Here is a 26,133-nt window from a genome sequence, read left to right on the forward strand (position 1 = left end):
TTTCAATTTCATTGATTAAACGTTTGTTCTTTTTAAAATTTGATTAAACATTTTTATACAATTTTATTAGAAGCACATTTAATTATATAGTATATTTTGTTTTCTGGTACATTTATAATCGAAACGTACCAAATGTCGGTATGTTTGTTTTTAAATGTACCATAACTTTTACAAAGATTTTTTATATAACTATACGTTGTTGTAAACATTCCTAGTTTAAGTATGATTGTGTAAATCCTAGATAAGATTTGATTCTAATTATCCTTTCCTATTACAACTTGTATTACTTGGAGGAGAAGGAATATCTTCTCTCCCTTTACTACTATAAATAAAGGCACAATGTAGGAGGGATAACAACACACACATTCCCCTACAATTCTACAAACACACATCTCTCTCCTCTCTCTCTCTGTAGCCGGCCCTAGTCCCTCTGTCAGATAAAATAGACCACAACACGTTATCAGCACGCTCCTACCGCTGCGCTTAGGAATCTGACGTTGGAAATTTTTTCTGCATCAAACCAGTTCATCCATATCATCACGCAATCAGGTTCTTTCCAAACAACGGCTTTTAACTCGATATTTTGCAAGCCTGATAGCATGAACATTCACCATGATGCATGACCCAACTTTACGTTTTACGTATTTTAGATTCTACATAAATTGTGTATGCTTCATAATCAAAATTGCTACAATTATGTGAATTTGATATTTGTCATGAATTGAATCCTACATATGTACATGCATTGAAACTATTATTTGCATATGCATCAACGTAAATCTGTGATTCATTAACATTATACATGCATATAATATAATTGAATTGAAAAAAAAAAAAAAAAAAAATTCTGGGCTCGCCTGGAACGGCTCGAAAAAAAAAAAAAAAAAATTCTGGGCTCGCCTGGAACGGCCCGAGAAAAAAAAAAAAAAAAAAAAAATTTTTTTTTAGGGCTGCACACAGCAGCCCATTCCCCTCTTCTCACCCCGTGGGCCTGTAATCCCACCCGAGGGTTCTTGGCCTATATTTTTAGGCCCCGAGATTTTATTATTTAATTTTTTTTTTAAATAATATGGGTTTTTATATTTTTCACCCACATTTTAATTTGGCCCCGAAGACCAAAAATAAATTAATTCACTTATCATTATACAATATTTCTGCATATATTCTTTGCATATTTGTTTGCATATATATTTGTGTTTGCCTGCAGGAATATATGAACCTGAAGTTCATAATTACTTTGAAACCCGAAGTTTCTTCTAAACATGCCTTGTTTGAAAACCCGAAGTTTTCACTTAAATATATCACCCATGAAAACCCGAAGTTTTTCATGCAAAATTAAACCAATACATGTCTATTAGAACCTGTATGTTCTACTCCTATGTGAATGGATTGATTTTTCTCCATTACACTAACCACATCTTGTCCATCTATTTTGATAGGACCATGTCGAATTTGAACAAACTCGACTTCACCGCTTTGGAGGTTTCTGGAAGGAACTACCTCAAGTGGGTTCAAGATGTGAAGCTCCACCTCACTGCAAAGAACTTGCGTCCTGCTATTGAAGAAGCAACAGATAAACCTGTTGGCGAGGCTGAAAAAGCCACTGCTATGATCTTCATCCGAAGACATATCCATGACGCTCTACAAACTGAGTACCTTGCTGAGGAGGATCCACGTGCATTATGGGTCGCTTTGGCTGATCGTTTCGATCACCAAAAGGACATATTCTTGCCTGAAGCAAGACACGACTGGCAGCACTTGCGCTTCCAAGACTTTAAGTCTGTGAATGAATATAATTCTGAAGTTTGTCGAATCCGATCACTTCTCAAGTTTTGCAATGAAACTTTGACTGAAGAGGATCTCCTGGAGAAGACCTACTCGACCTTCTCTGCTTCTAATATTGTCCTGCAACAACAATATAGAGCTCAGAAGTTCACTAAGTTCTCGGATTTGATCTCTGTTTTACTTCTTGCTGAAAAGCAGAACCAGCTGTTGATGAAAAATCATCAAGCTCGACCTACTGGGGTTACTGCTGTGCCTGAAGCACATTATAGCACTAATCAGCACCCAAAACGCCAAAAGAGACGTGGTAAAGGCGGCCAGAAGCCATCCCACCAAGGTCAACAGAGCCAAGGCCCATCCAAGGGAGGAAACAAAGCCCAGAAGCGCCCAAACCTCGCTCCCAAGGCCCCGAACTTCAAGAATAAGGGCAAAGCACCTGCCACAATGAATGACGATATGTGCTATCGTTGTGGTTCCAAGGACCATTGGTCCCGTATTTGCCGTGCTCCCAAGAAGGTTGTGGATGCATATCATTCTCGTCGTACGAAGTTTGAATCAAACTTCCTGCAAGTGGACGAACCGGAGACTACAAAGATGGAAGTTTCTGATTTTCAGGAGGATACCACTCCTATGGAAGATTAGAATCTTAGACATAGACTTATTTTTCAGTTAAAATAAGACAATTGGGGCCGAATTCCACCTTGTGGCCGAACCCCACCTTGTTTTTTGGTTGATTTTTGAACAATTTTCCTTTATGTTTTGGATTATTAGTTGGCGATTTATTTTGGATATTAAGTTTTTAATCCTTGAATAAATGAAATTATTTTGAATTGATACTTGTTTTTATAAACTTTTATGCATGCGACCGATTCAAATTAATTTTTCATTCTAGGTATGACTAGTGGCAAAGTTAGTTGTCTGGCAGATAGTGCAACCACGCATACTGTTTTGCGTGAACGCATCTATTTCACTAACTTCGTACCTAAGAATGCACCTCTGACAACCCTCTCAGGCCCATCCAACCTGATCGAAGGATACGGTAAGGCACGTATAATGTTGTCCAATGGTACAATCTTGACCATTGCTGAGGCACTCTATTCTCCACGTTCCGGAAGAACGTTACTAAGTTTCAAGGACATTAGAGATAACAATTACCACGCTGAAACCCACGTAGAAAACGGAGTTGAATTTCTGTGCGTAACTTCCTACGAATATGGCCAGAAGCGTATTCTAGAGAAGATGGAGCGTAACCCGAGTGGTCTGTATACTATGACCATACGCCCCATAGAATGCCACTATGTGGCCGGCCCTACCACAGGGACCGCGCACGAAATTACACTTTGGCATGATCGTTTGGGACATCCTGGACGAATAGCGATGCGCCGTATCCTCAAAACTTCACACGGGCATCCACTAACCCGAAGCTTAGGTTCGATCCATGAAATTGCATGTCAAACATGTTCTATGGGAAAGCTTATTACTAAGCCTTCTTATGACAAGATTCGTTCGAATCCTCCCATTTTTCTACAACGGATTCAGGGGGACATTTGTGGACCGATTCAACCTCCCTGCGGACCATTTAGATATTTTATGGTTTTGGTTGACGCTTCTACACGTTGGTCACACGTGTGCTTGTTGTCCACAAGGAACGCTGCATTCTCCAAACTGTTGGCTCAGGTTATCAAGCTCAGGGCTCACCACCCTGATTATCCGATCAAATCTATTCGATTGGATAATGCTGGAGAATTCACATCTAAAACTTTTGATGACTATTGCATGTCGGTTGGGGTTGAAGTTGAACATCCTGTACCCCATGTTCACACCCAGAACGGCCTGGCAGAGGCTTTCATTAAGCGTTTACAAATGATTGCTCGATCGTTGGTCATACGTACCAAGCTCCCGATCGCTGCTTGGGGCCATGCAATATTGCACGCAGCAAAGTTGGTCCGCTTGAGGCCTGTTGCGACACAACCATTTAGTGCCCTTCAGTTGGTCACCGGATGCGAACCCGACATATCGCATCTGCGCGTTTTTGGTTGTGCGGTCTATGTGCCGATCTCGCCGCCCTTACGTACAAAAATGGGGCCTCAGCGAAGGATGGGAATCTATGTCGGATATGATTCTCCTTCGATTATTCGTTACTTAGAACCTTTGACAGGCGATCTGTTTACCGCTCGTTTCACGGATTGTCACTTCTATGAGACAGTCTTCCCGTCGTTAGGGGGAGATAAGAACGTCAACGTTCCTAATGAACGACACGAATTATCGTGGACGACTCCCACTTTGTCTCATTTAGATCCCCGCACCGCTCAGTCTGAAGCTGAAGTGCAGCGCATATTAGATCTCCAGAGCATAGCTCAGAGCATGCCAGATGCTTTCACCGATCTAGCGCGCGTGACAAGATCACATATTCCAGCTACGAATACGCCTGCAAAGATGGATGTACCAAATGTACGACGGACTACCCTCCTGGAAGCCCGGGACGCCAATTCTGGTGATCCACGTACATTAGCGGCTAGCCAATCATCTGCCCCTACACAAAAGCGTGGCAGACCCATTGGTTCAAAGGATTCACACCCCCGGAAGAGGAAAACCACGGCACAAGGTCCTGAAGAGCCTACCGTGAATCCGACTATCGCTTACTCATTTTACCCAACTCATGAGGAAATTCTAGATTATGGAAGCGTCCTTGAAGAGACGAATCCTCCTCCCGAGAATCGTGAGATTTCGGTCTATTATGCTAGCTTAGATGATGTGTGGCGTAGAAATGAGATGATTGTCGACGATGCATTAGCATTTGCAGTAGCTACTGAGATCATGTTGAGCGATGACATTGAACCGCGTTCCGTTGATGAATGTCGACGTAGAGCTGATTGGTCAAACTGGAAACAAGCAATCCAAGTCGAACTTGATTCACTTGCGAAACGTAAGGTGTTTGGACCTGTAGTTCCTACTCCTCCACATGTGAAGCCCGTTGGCTACAAGTGGGTTTTCATTCGGAAGCGTAATGAGAAGAACGAAATTGTGCGTTACAAAGCTCGTCTTGTAGCACAAGGTTTCTCACAACGCCCCGGGATTGACTATGACGAAACTTACTCACCCGTTATGGATGTGATTACTTTTCGATACCTTATCAGTTTGGTAGTTTCCGAAAAACTGGATATGCAGCTGATGGACGTAGTAACCACGTATCTCTATGGGGATCTTGATACGGAAATTTATATGAAAGTTCCCGAAGGACTTACATTGACTGGTTCAAATATTTCCAAACCCCGGAACACGCTCTCAATTCGGCTGAAGCGTTCACTATACGGTTTGAAACAATCCGGAAGAATGTGGTATAACCGTTTAAGTGAGTATTTGACTAGTCAGGGATATGTGAATAACGAACTATGCCCTTGTGTGTTCATTAAGAAGTCACATTCCGGATTTGCGATTGTTGCAGTATATGTCGATGACATGAATCTCATCGGAACTCCTGAAGAGCTCGCGAGAACTGCTTCGCACCTGAAGTCGGAATTTGAGATGAAAGATCTAGGTAAGACTCGATACTGTCTCGGCCTCGAGATAGAGCATTGTTCGGATGGAATCCTAGTACATCAATCGAACTACACCCAGAAGGTGTTGCGCCGTTTTAATGAGGATAAAGCGAAGTCTTCGAGTACTCCTATGGTCGTTCGTACGCTAGATGCAAAGCGAGATCCCTTCCGTCCGAAGGAGGATGATGAAGAGATTTTGGAGCCTGAAGTTCCTTATCTAAGTGCGATAGGCGCTTTATTGTACTTAGCTCAATGCACTAGACCCGACATCTCCTTCGCTGTTAATCTTTTGGCAAGATACAGCAATGCACCAACACGCAGACATTGGACTGGCGTGAAAGACATCTTCCGTTACCTTAAGGGTACTACGGATTTGGGCTTATTCTATCCCTACGAATCCTCGAGTGATGCCACACCCTATGCTCATCGGGTTGATTCTCGCCTTGTTGGTTATGCCGACGCTAGATACTTATCTGATCCGCACAAGGCGCGTTCTCAAACGGGTTATGTCTTTACCGTTGGAGGCACCGCAATATCTTGGAGGTCAACTAAACAGACCTTAGTTGCCACTTCGTCTAACCATGCTGAAATTCTCGCCTTACATGAAGCAACTCGGGAATGCTTTTGGTTGAGAGCAGTAGTGGGCCATATTCGAAGCTCCTGTGATCTTCATCCCGCCGTTAATGCCCCGACGACGATTTTTGAAGACAACGTAGCTTGCATCGAACAGCTCAAGAAGGGTTACATCAAAGGAGACAACACCAAGCATATTGCGCCGAAGTTCTTCTTTACACATCAACAACAAGAGCATCAGAAGATTGAAGTCACGCAAATCTGATCACAAGACAATCTGGCCGACCTCTTCACCAAATCACTACCGAAGGCGACGTTTCAGAAGCTTGTTCATGGAATTGGTATGCGTAAACTTTCTGAGTTGTAACTTTGCTATTTCTCTTTGGAATTATGTCAAACTCAGGGGGAGTATCTTCTAGATACTTGCTTGATCTTAATGTACTCTTTTTCCCTACGATTAGGAGCATTTTTCCCACTGGGTTTTTGCTACCTAACTAGGTTTTAACGAGGCACCCACCTTGGGCTGGTCATATCCCTGATGACGTCCTGTAGACGTTTCTTTTGACTTTGCATTTCTCACGCATTTTTCCTTAGACTATGGATTTTGTCCCTACTTGGGTTTTTGCCATAGCCTTAGGGTTTTTTAGTGAGACTTACTACTTATGCAAGTTCCTACCTTATTGAGAATAAACGTTGTTCCTTGGAATCAATGCCAACGAGTCGACTTCCTCAACTTCTGCATGATGCTGAATCTACCTTGAGTATTTACCCACTCAAGGGGGAGTGTTGTAAACATTCCTAGTTTAAGTATGATTGTGTAAATCCTAGATAAGATTTGATTCTAGTTATCCTTTCCTATTACAACTTGTATTACTTGGAGGAGAAGGAATATCTTCTCTCCCTTTACTACTATAAATAAAGGCACAATGTAGGAGGGATAACAACACACACATTCCCCTACAATTCTACAAACACACATCTCTCTCCTCTCTCTCTCTGTAGCCGGCCCTAGTCCCTCTGTCAGATAAAATAGACCACAACATACGTAATATTTTAATTAAAAATAATGAAGTTTTTAATGAAAGTATTAATGATTTTTTAATGAAAGAAGAGACTAATTAAAAATAAAATTAAAAAAAAAGTTATTTTTTAGTGATAATGATGAATTACTTAAACTAATATTTTTGATAATGTCACGAATTTAAAAATTTTAAATTGTAAGAAATTAGTTGTTAGATAGCTTAAGTGGACATATATATATATATATATTAAATAAATGAAATAAATGTTGAGTTGGCAATTAATCAAAGCATATTAATCAAATTTTGTAAAAAAACAGATGCGTAGTCTAAACTAGTTGAAAAAAAATTGAGGAAATTCTAAATTCTTTGTTTTCAATTTATTTGACACATAACATGCGCATGAGATTATTGCGTTAATAAAGACCAATTTAAGTACTTAATGTGATAAAGAGACATAAGTTGGAAAACAAACGTTGGGTTATATAGAATTGTCATGGATTAACTTATTTCTTAAGCCATAGACAACGAGGAGAGATGTTGATTTAGATGGTTGGAATTCGGTTTTGTGGACCCCACGTCTACTTGCTTTTTTTTTTTTTTTTTTGAAAGACTGGAGATAACATTACCAGGGCCAAAGCCAAAGAAGCAAGAAGCCCACACAGAGGAGCAACACAGGAAACAAGAACCACAAAGCATAGGAGGAGGGTACAAACACCAACAGACGCTGCCCTAAGAGCAAGACGTCACCCCCTCCACTGCAGGGAACCAAAATTTTTTTTAAGGGGGGCAAGGAAGCCAATCTTTGTTCAATACATGCACCAACGAAGATGGAGGAGTATTAATCCAAGTTAAACCGCACATCTCCGTATTTCTTCTCGACGCCAAACAGTGCGTCGTCGTATTGGCCGATCTTAGAACCTAAGACTAGCAGTAACATTGGAAGGACTCCACAAGCCGTAGAATCTTTACCCGAATGGGAAAAGCCTCCCAACTTCCAGAAGAAGCCACCTGAGCCAACCCCAACGAAACAGCCACTTCACAACCAATGAGAATCGCAAAAGCTTCAGCCGCTTCAGCATTAGCTGCCATAATTTCCATCCTTCTAGCAGCCACAAAATAGCCCTCATGGTTTCGAATAACCACTCCAGCATATCCCCTTTTGGATATCATTGTCCAACTAGCATCCACATTCACCTTCAAGAAAGGGGCATATGGAGGGGACCAACGATCCAAAAGGGGGTAACCGATGGTGCAGACTGGACAAAATCCACAGGCTCACAAGAGGCCTTCAAAAAAGATCCAAAAGAATTTGAAATAGCCAAAATGAGCTAATGAGGTGATGGTTTCCTTTGACTAAAAATAAGTGCACACCTGGCCTTCCAAATATGCCAGCAAGTAAACGCTGCATAGGACAAAAGCCGAATGATTTCATCCTTAGACCCCAACTGAGCCTCGATAATAGAAGCCAGCCAAGCAGCTAGAGAAGTAAAGCTTGCCCTGTTCACCCTAAAACTTAAGATACCACCAAACCAAATGGGCTCAACCCACGGGCACAAAAGGAACAAGTGTTCCACAGATTCATCATAAGCATGGCAAATAGGGCAAATTGGTGAAGGGGAACAGTGACGAATAAAAAGCACATCCATGGTAGCAAGGGCACGATGTAACGCCCTCCACATAAAATTGCGAATCTTTGAAGGAGTCGCCAACTTCCAGACAGTTTTCCAAACATTAGAAGGAATTGAGGAGGAAAAGGAAGTGACACGTCCAGCTAAGGGCATCGAGCAAGCTTTCTTCCAGTGATAGCCCGACTTCACATTATAAATCCCGTTTCTAGTACCCGGCTAAACAAGCCGATCATCCAGTAACGGATCACCAATACAAGTATCCAGGATTGCGGAGTAGTCCTCAGGTGAGATGAAAGGCTTAAGGAAGTCAAGGTCCCACGATCCCGAAGAGCCACTAATAAGAGTACCCACTCTCATATTCCTAGACACCGGAGCTATAGATATCGGCGTAGGATGTCCCCCAGGGACAAAGGGAATCCACCTGTCCAGCCACACACGGACATTTCTACCATTCATTATTTGCCAATGAGTTCATTGTAAGAGAACATCGAGTCCAACAAGTAAACTGGACCAACCCCAAGACGCCCTTCCCCCACGTTTAGCTTCAAGGAAAGAACAATGAGGGAAATATCTAGCCTTGAGTACTTGTGCCCACAGCGAATCAGGATCCTGAATAAGACGCCAGCATTGTTTAGCTAGTAAAGCATCATTAAATTCTCGAAACCCTCTAAATCCCATTCCCCCTACTTGCTTAGAGAGCCCCAACATATCCCTGGAAACCCAATGTATTCTCTTCTCCCCACCTTTTTGACCCCACCAGAAAGCAGCAATTAAAGAATCCATCTCTGAACACAACGTTGCCGGAAATTTAAAAACATTCATAGGGTAAGCGGGAATGGCTTGAAGCACAGCTTTTATCATAAATTCTTTTCCTGCTTATGAGAGCATATTCTGTTTCCAGCCTTGAATTTTCTCCAAAATCTTCCCTTTTACAAAAGTCAGACCTTGTTTTTTAGAGCGGCCCCAGATAGAGGGAAGGCCAAGATACATACCGGGATCCTCCACAGAAGGCATACCCATCACAGTACAAAGCTCAGTAGAGAGACTATTTGGAACATTTGCGCCAAAGAACATACAAGATTTCTAAACATTCACCTTTTGACCAGACGCCAAACAATAATTGTCAATAAGCTTATTCAGAGTATTACAATTCTGCTTATCAGCCTTGAGGAAAAGTAGGGTATCATCCGCAAAAAACATATAGGAAATCACCGGACATCCGGAATGCAGAGAGATGCCAATGAGTTGTCGCCTGTCAATCGCCATTTGGAGAAGTCTGAAGAAAACATCACTTACAAGGATGAATAGGTACGGAGATAAAGGGTCGCCCTGACGGATACCCCTAGACGGAGTAAACTTCTGCCCCGGCTGTCCATTGATAATCACCGCAAAGTCTACAATCTTCACACACCCTATCACTAAATTCTTCAATTGAGAACAGAACCCCATCCTTTCCATCACCGCCTCCAAGAAATCCCATTCTACCCGATCATACGCTTTATGCATATCAAGCTTAAGACCCATTTCAAACTTATATTTCGCTTTCCTTAATTTCAAAAAGTGGAACATCTCATGAGCAATGCCAATGTTATCCTGAATTTGTCTCCCAGATACAAAGGCACTCTGCATTGGAGAAATCAAATCTGGAAGGATAGGTTTGAGACGATTCGCAAGGATTTTTGAGACTATCTTGTAGGAGTAATTACATAAACTGATGGGTCGAAATTGCCCCACAGAAACTGGGTTCTTGACTTTCGGGACTAGCATAATATGAGTAGAATTGAGGCATTTCAGGGAGCAGACCCCTAGCATGTAATCATGCACAATACAGTTGACATCATCAATAAGAGTATTCCAGAATGTGTGATAGAAAACACCCTGGAAACCATCAGGTCCAGGGGCCTTTAGGCCACCCATTTGGAAGGTAGCCTGTTTAATTTCCTCCATACCAACTGGCCTGGTCAGAGCCTCATTCATCTGTTCACTCATCGTATGTTGGAGGCAGTGCAACGACGGTCCCCAATCTCTTTGACCCGAGGAGGTGAAAAGATTAATATAATGTTCATCAAAGGTATGGCGGATGGTATCTTGGTTTTCCACCCAACCGTTCCCCTCATCTTGGAGTTTGACCACACAATTTCTTCTCATGCGTTGCAAAGTGGATTGATGAAAGAAAGCAATATTCGCATCACCTTTTCGAAGCCACTTCACCCTTGATCTTTGAAGCCAATAGCTTTCCTCAATCTCCCATAATCTTCCAATGCGCACTGTTAACTCCTTTATTTGCTCAAAGTTTTTACTCCAATTATATTGAAGATCCCCCAACTGATTTTGGAGACATTCAAGCTCGATACCTCTCGACTTGAAAACATTTCGACTCCAACAAGACAGTTGGGACCTGCACTGGTTCAGCTTCTTTTGCCATCTCGTAATGCCATCTCCTACATATTATCCCCTCCAACAACTTTCCACAATTTCCGTACACTTCTCATCCTTGACCTCGAGGCTGACTCTGAATAATTAGGAGGCAGTGATCCGACCCAATAACAGGTTCATGAATGACCAAGGAGTTAGGCCAACACTCCTGCCACAGCTTGTTTGACAGAGCTCGATTCAACTTCTCCTCCACGAGCTGCCCATTTCTCATACCTCTCCAAGTAAACGGAGGTCCATTAAAATCCAGGTCCATTAACTCTGAAGAGTTTAGGAACTCCTCCAAAAATCTCGGCCTATTATAGTTCAGCTCCGTTCCCCCCGACTTCTCATAATCCCAGAGTATCTCATTGAAATCACCACCGCAAAGCCAGGGAATATTTGATGGTTTAAACCAGGTATGCATCCACCCCCAGAAAGCATCATTCTCAGCCCGATAGGAAGTGCCATACACCCACGTGACACGCGTCCAACCCTCAGAGTCCACAAGCTTAATCCGAGCATCAATAATGTGCTTAGAATAAAACCCAACTTCCACTTCTACAGACTCATCCCACCACATACTTAAACCCCCACTCTCCCTACTGGCGAGACATGAAAGCCCTTCGAATACCTAAACGCCTACGAACACCATCAACTCTATAATCCTTCATTTTGGTTTCAGAGAGAAAGATCATAGCGGGTCTGTGTTTTCTGATTAGCCCATAAAGGGCTCGAACTACCGTGTCCGACCCGAGACCACGGCAGTTCCAGAGTAAATGTATCATGGTACTTTTACGGCTGTTAATGGCCAGCCGCCACCACCTTGTGAACCTTCGCCCTTCTTTCCTACGAACAGTACAATTTTCTCTTGCTCTGATGCGTCTTCTAGGTGTTCCTGTAAGGTTAAAGGAACTGCATGTGACTCATCTGCTACATAACTGGTTCGTCCATTTTCCAAGCCGCTCGTACTCATAAGCAAATTGTCTCCTGCCTTTTTCTTTTTGTGAGAATAAGGTTCAATCTCCATGAACTCCCGCTTAGATCCTCTTTTGTTGATGTTCTCCTCATTCACTTCAGTATACACCATATTAGGAATAGACAGTTGCATGCTTGCATTCCGCCCTGGGTCGGAAAAGCTAGGCCCATCACTAGCATGAATCTCTTGAATTCTCGCAGCTTGGGAAAAAATACTTAGGCTTGGAAAATGGAACAAATGGGTTGGCTGAGGGCCCAATTGGCCTAAACCCATTACCACATGGTGAGTCACATGGGGTTCATGTCCGTCCACAAGCCATTGCTGAAAGTCCGTTTTCGGACCCTCCATCCTACTTCTCACCCTATTCCATCTTTTCATCCCTTTACTTGAACTGTGTGCCTCCGTATGGTGTGCGGGTCCCATTGAAGTTCCAACTACTTCCAGACTACTAGGTGTCTCCGTAGTTTCAACGCGCTGCTGCAATAAGTTCTTATCACCTCCTCTGATGGCTCCAGTCAGTCTCCTTTCTCCTGTATTAATGGCGAGGGGCCTTGACATTTCAACTTCATCTCAAACAGGACTAGTTTTCGTCCATTCGCCATACCCAACAGCATCACCATTCCCGATAGCAAAAGAACATTCAGTATTGACATGCCCTATCCTCCCGCATCGATAGCAGAAATCCTGGAGCCTCTCGTATCGAAATTCAATCCATGAATCCTTATTATTGCCCCTTGGAATCCAGCAACCCCTAGCAAGAGGATTCTTAGTATTAACTTCCACCCTTACTCGGAGAAAACCCCGAGCTTTTGCCGGATCATCTAATTCCACCAAATCTCCAATCTCTTTTGCCAGACGTCTCACATTTGTTTCTGTGCTGAGAGAAAGTGGCACCCCTCGAATTTGGACCCAGAAAGGTACCAGTGCCATTTGGATTTCCTCAATCGCTAGATCTGGTGGCCACCTTTTTACAGAGAAATTTTGTTTCATGACAGCCCACGGCAATTGCCTCAAAATCTTGACAGCCGTGCTTTCATCCTGCACTGTTATGATAAAAGTGTTGTCATGGACCCATTTGACTTCCACCTCACCCATATCCTTCCATGACGATCGCAGTATATTTCTGACCCCCCACTTATTCAGAGATTTATTTGTGAGAGTAGCCCCCACCAGTTTCACCCCCTGTTCCATTGTTGATAGATCCATTGACTTCTCGAGATTGACCACCAATTCCTCCACCGCTGAATTCGCCATGTGTTTTCTTCTACCACGTGCTCCCTGTTTCTTGCGAGTAGATCTGGTGATGATGTACCTTGTAGATTCAATTCGAAGAGAGTGATGTTGATTGCACTCGTACTCCACAAACAGGTCATGCGTCTGGAGGGTTCCACTCTGTGTAAATAGGAAACCAACTACAAAAAGAAAGTTTAGTGCTGAGTACCTGTTTGACCCAGAAGGAGAAAGATGTTGTCTATTTACGTCGGATCTAAAAGTAGGTGGCATGCCTTTGATGTCATTAACTATTCGGGGTTGTTGCCCACAATAAATTCCCCCTCCTCCGACCATAATGGAAGGTGAGGGAATTGAAAGCCCCAGAAACCCCACCTCCAGAGAAATAAATACCAAATCCAATTGAAAATATGCCGATGCGGACCCCAAGCCGGAGAGAGAAACAAACCAAACTTCTTAGCAGCGATAGGGAAAGAACGATTTAAAACTCCCACAAAGGAAGAAGAAAACACTCACAACGGAGGACTCTCACGGAGGAGAGAAAAAGCCCCCACGTCTACTTGCTATACGTATCAATTAATTTTTCATTACATGTCCCATAACTAACCCATGCCCATGAAACCTCCAAAATAAAGTAGGAATTATATAAGGCCTAGTGTGGCCTCATCGAGTATTGGCAACTTGGCACGTAGTATTCACATTCAACCTTATGTTGGATTTGAGGGATGTTAGTTTAATAGAACAGTCGAGCACGTTAGTGTCTTTGTGATTTTCTCACGCCGTGACCGAGTGATTTTTTAATGTGCTGAGAGTACCATCTGATATATTAAATATTATAATATAAGTGATTGGATACTTTAAAAAAAAATTTACAACCACTTTTATTATGACACTTAGTGAACCAGATTTATTCTCTGCACACAAAATTTGTCCTAGCTTTGGGGCATAAAAAATTTAAAGCTCTTTTTGTATATGCAAAACAAGTAAATGTTGCTATTGTTTACTGCTATGAAAAGTGATTATTGCTCACCTTTTTCTCTTCATGCACACTATTTATTTCTGGCCTTTGACGAATCAAGGGCCATGAATAAAACAAAATTATGCAATAATCATTTTCATAAAGCTATAAGCATTCTTGACATGGAAGTTGAATTGAAAATTTTGAGTTTGACCAACTCTGTTTTGTCGGTTTACGAACAAAAATACGAAGAAAATTAGAATGTATCTTAAAATTAGGCCACCTTTGCTATTCTTAAATAGTTACTAACTAGCAAAAATGTCCACGCTCCGCCACTTCTAGAATGAACTTGTACCATCTGATTGCTTTCGCTATTCCTAGTTCTTTTTGGCATCATGTGCAAAATCAAATTGATAGCTAGGAAGAAAAAATGAAAACACCTGCATAAATTAAATTTTCCATAACCCCTGTATTGTAATTAAATAAAGCAAATACACAATAATCATCTCACAATTACAGAAGTAAGAACTTTCAAATGCCGCAATTATTTAACAACTACTATGCATAATTTTTTTTAAAATGAGTATAAAATTAACCTCTTTTGAAAAACGAAGGAAGAAAGATGAAAGCTTAAGCCAAAAAATATAACTATGTTGAACTCAATTATTTGACATTAATTACACAAATCCAGTTCCATATATATAGCCAGACAAAAGCTTTATCCTAGAGAGAAACCAAGCCCAAATGATTATATAATCTCTAGACTGAGTGTGAATTCAGAGCATGAAAGGGAAATGAGTTCCTTGGTTCCCACATTGTAGAGACTAAATCTCAAAACTTTGCCAAGCATTACAGGAAACCATGGAAAGAATAAAAATGACCACAAGGATGGCTAAACAATTACCCTTGCTGAGTGATGATTCACATACTTCCTCATACTTGTTTATGGGTTCCTATCCAACAAAATTTCGGCTTAGTACCCAAAAACTGCATCAGCTCACGAACCCAGAAAGGTTTATCAAATTCAAAGCAAAACCCACATATATTCTGAATATTCTGTAAAAGAGGAGCAAGGAGGTTCGGTTACGGAACCCAAAACGCCATTTTAATGAGCAAATGAATATCTAAATTGGGGTTAACAATTTTCAGCAATAAAAAACATGTCTTTCGATCGAAGTTGCATAAATTACAGAACTTTGGGATTAAGGAGGAATAAAAAGCCCAAATTCCAATCAAGAAAAATTAAAAAAAATTGTAGGTAAATTTAAGCTCTATCTGTAGATTGGTAGCAGCAAAAGCATACTGGATCCAACGGGAGGCACGTGAGAGAACTGGATGCCCAGCCCTTGACACGTTATCGAGTGAGTTTAGGGACCTGGGTTTTGTGTTTGCCGTTGAACTTTGGAATGATCTGGAGAAATTTGGGTTTTAGGGTTCTAAGGATTTGAGTGAACCGAATTTGATTTGGATGAGCAACTTTGGGTTTCGATTCGCGGTGGAGCAAGGATGAAGAGGTAGAGGAGGAAGGAATGAAAGGGTGAGCAAATTTGGATAGGCAGTATTCGGTTTCGATTAGACCAATTGAAGAGGGGTATTTACGTCTTTACACTGTCGCTTATGAACAATATTATTTCCATTGCGCGTTAGCATATATAACTAACAAGGAATATGCCGCGTGATACTGCATGATTGAAAATCATACAAAATTTTTGCATCTAGTACTATTTATATGCATATGATAATACTTGATGTGTATTACATATTATTAACATACAAAAGATTTGATAGTCTTGTTAAAAATCACACAAAATCTACAATCTGATTGAGATACATATTATTTACATACAAAATCTACAATATGACTGAGATACATACTATTTACATACAAAATCTACAATATGACGGTGATACATACGCTTAATATGTGCGTACCCCTCTCCACTTTGAACTCCCATGCATATTTTACAAAATTTATAGATTAAATTAAATATAAAATCCAACTTATTAATGAATTTCATTTGGATAATTATCAAAATCGGAAAAAATAAAGGATTAAAAGGGTCGAAAGGGAGAATAGGATAAGAGTCAAATACTAATACATAAAAAGAAAAAAACGAAAATAAAATCAATATTAAGATTACATAAGCACATTCAATTTGATGATTTGGAAATTGAAGCAAAGGCTTTTGACCTTCTAGGCTTCTATGACATATTAAATACCTCATTGAGTACAAAAATAGAAAGAAAAGAGGCATAAAATATAGTAACTCTAGTTTGGGCTAATTCATTCATATACTAAGTGGCAAGTGGCTCTTTATCAGAGTGTGGAAATGAGTTGAGCCCTTGTATGATGACGTGGGTTTGAATCCCGTCGTTGACTAATCTAACAAAATCTATCGTTTGACAAAAAAAAAAAAATTCATATGCTAAGTGTTAAAGAGGTTAATATTTTTATTAGAACTAATACTTTTGTTTTAAACAAAAGAAGAAAACACGAGGCAGATAGAAAAACATAAAGTGGAGTACTTACATCAGGCCAAGAATCGATAATGAGCTCCGTAATTCATTGGCTATATCTCATTCCTTCCTTCTCAGTTGGCCGTTGAAACCAACCATTCCAAATTAATTATAAGAAATCAATAGGAAGGCTAATAATTTATCGTCAAAGTTCACCGTATGTAGATTTCTTCAGAAATACGATAAAATACAATTACATTAAATCTAAGGGTTGAATTGCACACTCAAGCATTTCCTTGTAAATAATAATAACTCATGACAAAAAATTTACAGAACACATAAAATAGAAACATTAGTACCTAATTAGACATGAAAAAGACAGAATATGCAGGATTAAGCCATCTAAAATCAGAATAAGCCACTCAGTACTACAGTATGGTGGTATTCATTTTCACTTGGAAGTGAGAGGTCTTAGGTTCGAATCTCGTGGATAAAGAATTCGATACCAAATTAGGTTGTTTATTGTGTGGTTTAGCCAAACTCCCCATCCCCTTAATGTAAAAATACGATGTACTCAAAAACAAAAAAAAACAGAAAATTAATACCACCATAGCGAAATACTACAGAATAATCTAATCATTTATGCATTTGGCAAGTTAAAATAAGAAAACCATTCGTACATTAATTAAAAAACTTAGACAACAAATTACTTCTGTTATTTGCTAACAAATTACTTCTCTTGTTCCATGGTTGGTTTTATATACGCTAGACAACAAAATGAACAAATTACTTATGTTATTTGGCAACTATCCTCAACCCTCAACCTTGTAACGTAAATCAAGTTGGTTTCACATATACCAATAGAAAACCAAAATATCAATGTTTGGGAAGTTACCGTATTTGAAATGTCAGGAGTATCTGGTGTAAGTACAGAATAGAACTTGCATCATACTTTCAAATGCTGCTTTAGCTTCCTCATTCCTTTCTTCAATAGCTTTTCTCCGGGCTTCTCTGGCCTATAAAATACATAATAGGAAAGAGAAAATAAAAGTTGTACACTAAAAAACAGAGTACACTTTTAGACAAACATTGTTCAAACACCCAAATATAATGCATGATATCTGCCAAAAAATAAAATATCTCTCGATTAGATTTCTTTCGTTCACAAACTTTCTCCTTGACAAACTCATGAGATAGAACCAAAAAGGAAAATCTGTCACAACTAATGCAAGTAGAGGGGTTACTACCATAAACTGAGTACAATTTACCTTAAATTCATCCTTCAGGTCTGCAGATAATTCCTCCTGCATTGAACTCCATAAACTTTTGGTAGAACTCCATAACGTTTTGATAGACTCTCATCAACAAATAGGCCGTATCAATTAATCTATTCATAAAGGAATAGAATTGAAGGAGTTCAATATGGGTTGTATGTTTATACAGAAGCCATCCAAACTACTAATCATCATTCCCAAAAGAAACCCATTTCATCAGTAGAACTCAATTCTGTTAGTTTCTGAGCTTACCCAAGGCCCCAAATACAACTTAATTAACAAAACACCAATACTCGCACACAGATTCATCAAACCACCGAAAAAAATTAAAACCCAAAAACGAAAAGCAACAACGCAGAAAACCCAGATCAAAATGACGCCTGAAGACGCCCAAGAAAATCAAATTAGGAAATCATGGGGCAAGGATCAACGAAGAACTCACCGAAATTGAATCAAATGGAGAGAACAAAGAGCAGGGATAAATAAGGAGCAACCCTCCGGATGCCCAAAAAAAGAAATGGTTTCTAGGGTTTGATGGGGTGTGCGGGCTGTCGGAGATTTTTTTGGTTCGAATTGAAGTCGAGCGGAAGGTAGACGTGGAGGAGGAAAGTGAGTTTTCTCGTTGTGCTGTCCAAGAGAGTAAACGACAGCTCAAGAACTCAGCAGACAGAATGGCAGACTTATAATAACACAAACTAAGCGAGGACAAAATCGGAACTACATTGTTTTTATGAACAGTGTTTCAATTGTTTTTCAGTTTTAGTGCATATTGAATTTGTGATCCACCGTTGGGTATAAAGCTAAATGTAATTCTGATATCTCTAGACCCTAGTGGGGTTTCCATTTTCCCAAATCCTTTACCCTCTACATTATCGTTTGTGTGATTCCTCAAGTTTTATTCTTTCTAAAGAACATTGGACATTTACCTTCGGTTTTAAAGTAAGAAAACCAGTTCCTTCTTCCTATTTAATTCCCTGACCATAAGTAAATATTTTCTATGATAAATTAGTGTTTTACCTGTTTGGTCTCATTTATGTGGCAGCTTTTCCTTTTAGTCATAGTATAGATGCATAATGGATATCTGTTAATTTGCAACTAATCTTTGAAACCCTGTTTTCCGATGAAACACAGAATTCTAAAATCTCAAGATCTGCAAGGAACACTCCCACTAGAGCTGGTAAATCTCACCTATCTTCAAGAAATGTAAGCACATTTTTACCCCTCCAAGTTTACATTATTTAAATTAAAAAAGAAAATAACTTTGTGTCGTGTAAATGAAACATTCTAATTTCATACATAGCTTACCTTTATGTCTGTTGTCAATGAGACAATAACTGGTTTCTTTCTTTCTCCTTCAGCGACCTCACCCGCAACTACCTGAGCGGTACCATCCCTCCAGAATGGAGCGCTCTTCCACTACTGAACATGTACTGTCTTCTCTCTCGCTGCATACATTTTTGTGTTTGATGCTCATGTCATGTTCTTGTTACTTTATTTGGTCACTCCAATGTTCTTCAGCCATTTCTTTCTTAAACTATGAATCTATTACATTGGGTTTTGTTCATGATAATGAGCTTCCGTGGTCATGAGGTGTTTGAATCATAAATATTGAATCGAACACATGGGGTTCATTGCCTTCGTATTGACGAACATATTAATGTTATGGAGCCTCTTGTTTGATAAAAGTGATCTTAAGACTATTGTTTTTGATGCAGAACCCTTTTTGGAAATCGTTTGACGGGTTCTATCCCCAAAGAGCTCGGAGACATCACCACCCTGAAGAGTTTGTGAGTGTTGATTGCGCATTTGTTTCTTGCTTATCCCATTTGATTCTATGGAGATCCTTAATGATGTTTTTTTAATCAATGGAATTGAATTTGTTTGTATAGGGACATCAGTTTCAATAATTTCTCTGGACCTCTCCCTCAGGAGCTTGGATCTTGGGCCAACATAGAAAGAATGTAAGAGTCCTATTCAAATTTTACCTGTTAAAAAGTATCTGGTTTATTTGGAATTTTCTTTCTTGTAGACAGATTCTGGATGTTTTCACCAATAAATCATCTACTTCTTTATCATTGATATATTGTTATATCTATTTCATACTTAGGCTGCTTTCCTCAAACAACTTTACTGGGGAGTTGCCAGAAACATTTGCAATGCTTACCAAAATAAAGGAATTGTAAGCTTCTGTGGTTATTTCTTCTTAAAGGTTTCCTGAGCGCTTATACATTTTTTTTACTACTTTCTCATACTAACTGGTAGTATTTTCCCTTTTCCAATCATTATGCAGTCGGGTTAGTGACAGTCACTTTTCCGGGCAGATACCTGATTTTATTGGGAACTGGACAAGTCTTAAAAAACTGTGAGTGTTTTTCTTTTGTGTGTCATCTTTCTGCTATTTCATTCTGAATGTTATCACTAATTAATATGTTATGACTCGTTGAAACAGATTGATTCAGGCTAGCGGTTTGACAGGGCCAATTCCTTCTGGCATTTCTCTTTTGACAAGCTTAATTGACTTGTTAGTATATATCGTCTCTATTTATAAATACAAAACAATTAGCGAAATGCGAAGTTTATGTTCATGGTCAATTTTAACATGCAGGAGAATCACTGACTTGAGTGGACCTGAATCACCCATTCCTTCGCTCCATAAGATGAAAAACATGAAGACACTGTGAGTTAATGGTTCAATGACACAAAATTTCCGTCTGTACCGGAAGTCTTCTATAAACTCAAAGCTTTGGTGTTTCTGTTGCAGGATGTTGAGGAGTTGCAACCTTGTTGGACGCCTACCTCCAAATCTTGGGCAAATGGCTAAATTGGAAACTTTGTAAGTACAAATGTATTCGTACCTATTTTTTTCCGACTTCAGATAAAAAAATTTCTTCTAGATTTGATTCTACTAATTTAAGGATTATTAAAGTGACTTAGACGATGTTGGAGGGACATTAAGGTTCTGTATTTATTAAGAGAACATCTCTTTCAGATGACATTTCCTTCTCTGCAGAGAGCATATATAAACTGCATTTGCTATTTGTTTGTGCAGAGACCTCAGCTTTAACAAGCTGACCGGAGAAATTCCAAGCAGCTTTGCTAGTCTAGCAAAAGTGGATTATATGTAAGCAATTGAAATGACCAATCTTGTCTTTCTTATATGAAATTCACGCAGACATTCTTCAATGGTTTTGTTACGCCCCAGCCTGACAAGCTGGAAGTATTTCCAATCACGATTACTATAATTATGGGTCACAGGTTATACTGCAGTAAAATTTAGTTTATTCATTAGAGTCATTACTAATGCAATTAAGTGACATAAGGTGATCACCCTTAGATAGTTGAATATTAGAGTGCGCAACGAACAAGACTAACAAAATAAGAAATATTATTGATATCAAACGAGAATGCGAAACGGCTACAAAACCCTAAGATGCTACATTGTGACTAACTTGATTCCTCAAACTAAATTACAAGCTCTATTTATAGAGCAATAAACCTAAGAAACCCTCATGCGTAAATGCCAAAAATACCCTACTACAAAATCAAAACAAATCTCTAATTAATTTCCTAAATGAACCTAATAAATTCCAACAGTTTCTTTCAGATGGAAGTACTGATCTAATGCACTCAGAGTTGGCAAACTCAAATTTTCAAACCTTTACAAAGAAGTTCCTAAGAACAAACACTATATTCTTGACTGAGTTTTCTGTATTCATTATTTTAGATTCTTAACTGGAAACTTGCTGACTGGACCCATACCTACGTGGCCCAAAGATGTCGTGTAAGCTTCTCTTCCAAATGCTACTTTTTAGTTGCTTAGTAAGGAAATTTATGCTGTTTTTTACTAAAATAGATATAAAACTATGATATAAAAACTTCATTCCAGCCATGTTAATGCCTACCTCTTTCTCCTTACCCTTATTTCCTTTTGTACTCACACACTTCATATGGAAAACAATTTGCATCATAGCCCTTTTTGTGCAGTGATCTTTCATATAACAACCTCACCATAAGGGATGGAGGTTGTCAACCGCTCGGTAGCATGTAAGAATGTTTTCATTAGCTTGAAGTTTCTGTTTGTGTCTTGTGGTGCAAGCTTAACTTTTCATTTGTGCTAATTTCTGCAGGAACTTGTTTGCAAGCTCGTCAAAGGGCAATAGTTCGTAAGTTCAAATTAATCGTCTCAAAGCATGCACCTATAAATTTACTTCAGTTTCCAACGGTGTATTATGTACTATTTTTTCCTTCTTCTCATTTATGATTGCTGACATTTTCTGTACCCTGAATTACTCTATCAGGAGAACTGTTTCATGTTTCAGAACTACACAGTGTCCACCATGTAGGCCGATTTTCTACACAAATGATTACCTTTCTCTTTTCGGTTCATTCTTTTTTATTTTTCCTCCTCAACTCCTACTAATCTCTACTTTCTTTTTTCATAGATTTGTATTACTCTCTCCGTATAAATTGTGGTGGGAAAGAATTTACTATCCCTGGAGAGACAAATACATCATATGATGGTGACGCAGATTCAGCTGGACCTTCATTATTTTACCAGAGCACAACAAATTGGGCATTAAGCAGCACTGGTTACTTCACTGATGACGACCAAACTACGGACACCCTTATAGTGAATAATAAAACTAGACTCTATATGGCCAATCCTCAACTGTACATGAATGCACGCCTTTCTCCCATCTCTCTAACTTATTTTGGGTTTTGTCTGGGAAATGGAAACTACACTGTAAACCTCCATTTTGCAGAGATAATGTTTAGAAATGGCAGAACACATAAAAGCTTGGGAAGGCGCATATTCGATATTTACATTCAGGTGACTAATCACATCCACTGCCATGTATACCAGTGAAATTCTAATTTTCAACAAGCATTGTTTATATTTTGGTTGATTTGAATGTTGACTTTCACATTTATGATCATGAAATGTTAAGCAACTAAATTAGTATATATACATTTATATATATATATACATACATATATATATATATATATATATATATATATATATATATATATATATATATTGCAGGGAAAACTAGTGAAGAAGGACTTCAATATCATGGATGAAGCTGGTGTGTTTGGTGATGTAGTCATAAAGAACTTTACTGCTCCTGTAACTAATAATACATTGGAGATTCGTTTATATTGGGCCGGGAAAGGGACAACAGGCGTCCCTGTTAGAGGAATCTATGGTCCACTTATTTCAGTAGACCCAAGTAAGTTTTCACTGATCTAAGCTCCGTCTAATTACTATGCGTCGACCATATGCATTGATATATCTACTAAATTAAGAGATCCGACTTCAATTCTGCAAGGTTCTTCTTCAATATTTCCTTTCCCTTGTATTTTCACAAAAATGCTTCTGTGCTTTTCTCCTGTTTTACATAGTTTGGGCCAAGACTTGAAGAAATACTCTTAAATTTTCTTATCACATAGTATGCTGTTTTTTCCTAGGTGACGGGTATGCGCTTTTAAATACAACAAAATTCTACGTCGGGGATTTTTAACTATTTACATGAAAACTATCCAGTTCACTTAAGGAAACATATAATATTTGCAACCATCCAAAGAAAGTTTGTTCGAGGGATTACTTTATATACTATCTACTTATTTAGGATGCCCCAAAGACCGGGTTCAATCTTCTGCTTCTATGTGCATTAGATAGCTGGTTGAATAATCCACTCTCATATCAATTACATTTACATTTACTATAATTTAAGCTATATTATTTCTTCCGACAGACTTTGATCCCCCGCCAAAACCTGTAAGTGACACATCAACTGGTAGAAGTGGCGTGCATGTAGGTGCCGTGGTTGGAATTATGGTTGGAGGAGTCTTCATTATACTACTGATATTTGGTATTCTTTGGAAGAAAGGCCTACTAGGGCAACAAAAGACATTGGAGGATGGTATTAATTTGCAGTTTATTCTGTTATAGTGGTTTTTCCTTTTTGTTTTTCCATTACTTTTTCTCATCGAGCTTTTTTCGTAACTAATTAAGTACAATTTTTAGGTTATTTTGCATGGTTCTCCTACATATTGACGTGCACCACAAAGACAGTAATTATTTAGATATTGAGCTTTCCAGCACTTTGATGTTGCTATAATATATTTATCGTCCAAACTCATGATGCAAAGTGTCTGCCTATAGATCAAGTTACTAGTTAAATTATAGAATCAGGCACAAAATATTAAGAACTAAGAATGCTATCGTTCTGAAAGTTTTCTTCGACACAATTTCTTATGAGTTTTACTTGTTATACAGATTTGAAGGGTGTGGACCTTCAAACTGGTAAATTTACCTTCAAGCAACTCAAAGATGCCACAAATAACTTTAACAAAGCCAACAAGATTGGTGAAGGTGGTTTTGGTCCTGTTTATAAGGTATTCTTCGGAGCAAATAATTTATTTATTGATTACATTTTTTTTTTCTAATTTGATATTGTCCATTCTAATGAAAGTTAATTTGATCCATAGTGATGCAAATTTGACAATCTTTCTCAAATGTAGGGCCTTCTAGCAGATGGCACCGTAATAGCTGTTAAGCAGCTTTCTTCCAAATCCAAGCAAGGGAATCGTGAATTTGTTAATGAGATTGGCATGATTTCTGCTCTGCAACACCCTCATCTTGTCAAGCTCCATGGATGTTGTATTGAAGGAAATCAATTATTGCTTGTCTATGAGTACCTGGAAAATAATAGCGTCGCTCATGCTTTCTTCAGTAAATATTAGTCTTGTTTGCCAAAAGTTCATTTCATCATACAGTGGCATAAAAGATCTTATGCACTAAAACTATGTCCCTACAACTAACCTTGTTTAATTTGGCAAATTGAAGGGGTAGAAGAAAGTCATTTGAAGTTGGATTGGCCAATAAGGCACAAGATTTGTATTGGTACAGCAAGAGGTTTGGCTTATCTTCATGAGGAATCAAGATTGAAGGTCGTTCATAGAGACATCAAGGCTACTAATGTTCTGCTTGATAAAAATCTTAACCCGAAAATATCTGACTTTGGATTGGCCAAGCTTGATGAAGAGGATAATACACACATTAGCACCCGTATTGCTGGAACTTAGTGAGTCCCTAAACTTTTATGTATCTTCTTATTCTCTTGTTTTGATCTTCTTCCACCCTTAAAAGAGAAGATAGAGCAACGGAAAGTCTATAACTTACATAGTTGTTCAACCTAACCAAATCATTGTTGTTCAATAAATTTCAAGGGCAGATTTGTTCTTTGAATATAGTTGTATTACTGTGTATCTCTCTAACTATTGGATTAATCTTAAGTATTCAATTAGCAATATTTTTACTAATTATTTTAGCTAAATCTAGGTTAATGATATGATTTCATGATATTGCAGTGGATATATGGCACCCGAATATGCAATGCGAGGTTATCTGACTGATAAAGCAGATGTCTATAGTTTTGGTATTCTCGTATTGGAAATTGTTAGCGGGAGAAACAACACAACTTACTGGAAAAGGGAAGAAAGCTTTTATCTTCTTGATTGGGTAACATGAATCTACTACTTCCTAATTTAACTTCAAATTTTCTTAATATACCTTATATGTGTGAAAGTACATTTGAATCAGTGAAGTTTAATCCAAAGACAGAATTTATATTGCTTTTCTTACTTCCATTTTTTGTAGGCACGACTTCTAAAAAAGCATGGGAATTTGATGGACCTAGTTGATCCAAGGTTGGAATCAGACTTTAACAAAGAGGAGATGATTGTTGCAATCAATGTGGCTCTCCTTTGTTGCAATGTTACTTCGACAGCTAGGCCTACCATGTCTTCGGTTGTGAGCATGCTCGAAGGAAGGGCTGTTGTTCAAGAGTTGGTCTCGGATCCAAAAGCAGAGAGTATTGAGATCGATGCAATGAGGAAACATTTTCAATCTAGTTTTGGAAGGGGCACGGGCGAGAAACAGATAGAAACAGGGTCAACTGAAGGGCCACGGACTGCTTCGTCTGCGTGTGCTCACGATCTGTATCCCGTCAATCCTAATTCAAATTACTGGGAGAACAGAAGCGAGAGAACTTGAGCTGCACGGTTATGAGTTCGACTCAAGCTTAGCACACTCAAACATATCAGCTAATAAATCATCTGTATTTCCTCTATAACTATTTTCTTTTTTCTGTTTGATAATATAGTAGAAAGCAGAATTGAAGAAGTTTCTGCCGCATGGTAATTGTAAATTGTGAAATCAGCTCTTTTCAGTATTTTAAAGCTCTTATTGTGTATGTTAAACTAGTTTGTTA

The 26,133-nt window shown here is 39.0% G+C and overlaps 2 protein-coding genes and 1 long non-coding RNA gene across 4 annotated transcripts in view; 2 read left to right on the forward strand and 1 right to left on the reverse strand.

The window, feature by feature from the left end:
* LOC126589991 (probable leucine-rich repeat receptor-like serine/threonine-protein kinase At3g14840) overlaps positions 1 to 26,133 on the forward strand; it is a 97,655-nt gene that overhangs the window by 50,554 nt on the left and 20,968 nt on the right. The window contains exons 3-5 of one of the 2 annotated variants that reach the window (XM_050255457.1): positions 18,986 to 19,057; positions 19,213 to 19,281; positions 19,570 to 19,641. In XM_050255457.1, coding sequence (XP_050111414.1) covers positions 18,986 to 19,057; positions 19,213 to 19,281; positions 19,570 to 19,641 — 213 coding nt within the window. The remainder of the gene's footprint in view (positions 1 to 18,985; positions 19,058 to 19,212; positions 19,282 to 19,569; positions 19,642 to 26,133) is intronic. The other variant, XM_050255456.1, reaches the window with a different exon arrangement.
* On the forward strand, positions 303 to 2,514 carry LOC126589998 (uncharacterized). Its single transcript, XM_050255471.1, has 2 exons — positions 303 to 549; positions 1,440 to 2,514. Exon 2 carries the CDS (start codon positions 1,444 to 1,446, stop codon positions 2,422 to 2,424), a length of 981 nt encoding a protein of 326 aa, XP_050111428.1. The 5' UTR covers positions 303 to 549; positions 1,440 to 1,443; the 3' UTR covers positions 2,425 to 2,514.
* LOC126590005 (uncharacterized) lies at positions 17,209 to 18,476 on the reverse strand. The gene is made up of 2 exons (XR_007612022.1): positions 17,849 to 18,476; positions 17,209 to 17,596 (listed from the first exon to the last, which is right to left on the reverse strand). It is a non-coding gene; the product is annotated as an uncharacterized LOC126590005 (long non-coding RNA).

Source organism: Malus sylvestris, chromosome 11 (assembly GCF_916048215.2).
Source record: "Malus sylvestris chromosome 11, drMalSylv7.2, whole genome shotgun sequence".
In the NCBI taxonomy this organism is placed as follows: Eukaryota; Viridiplantae; Streptophyta; class Magnoliopsida; order Rosales; family Rosaceae; genus Malus; species Malus sylvestris.

Bases quoted from the DNA above. Each gene is read 5' to 3' on its own strand.
- LOC126589998 (XM_050255471.1), top strand. From the start codon at position 1,444: ATGTCGAATTTGAACAAACTCGACTTCACCGCTTTGGAGGTTTCTGGA.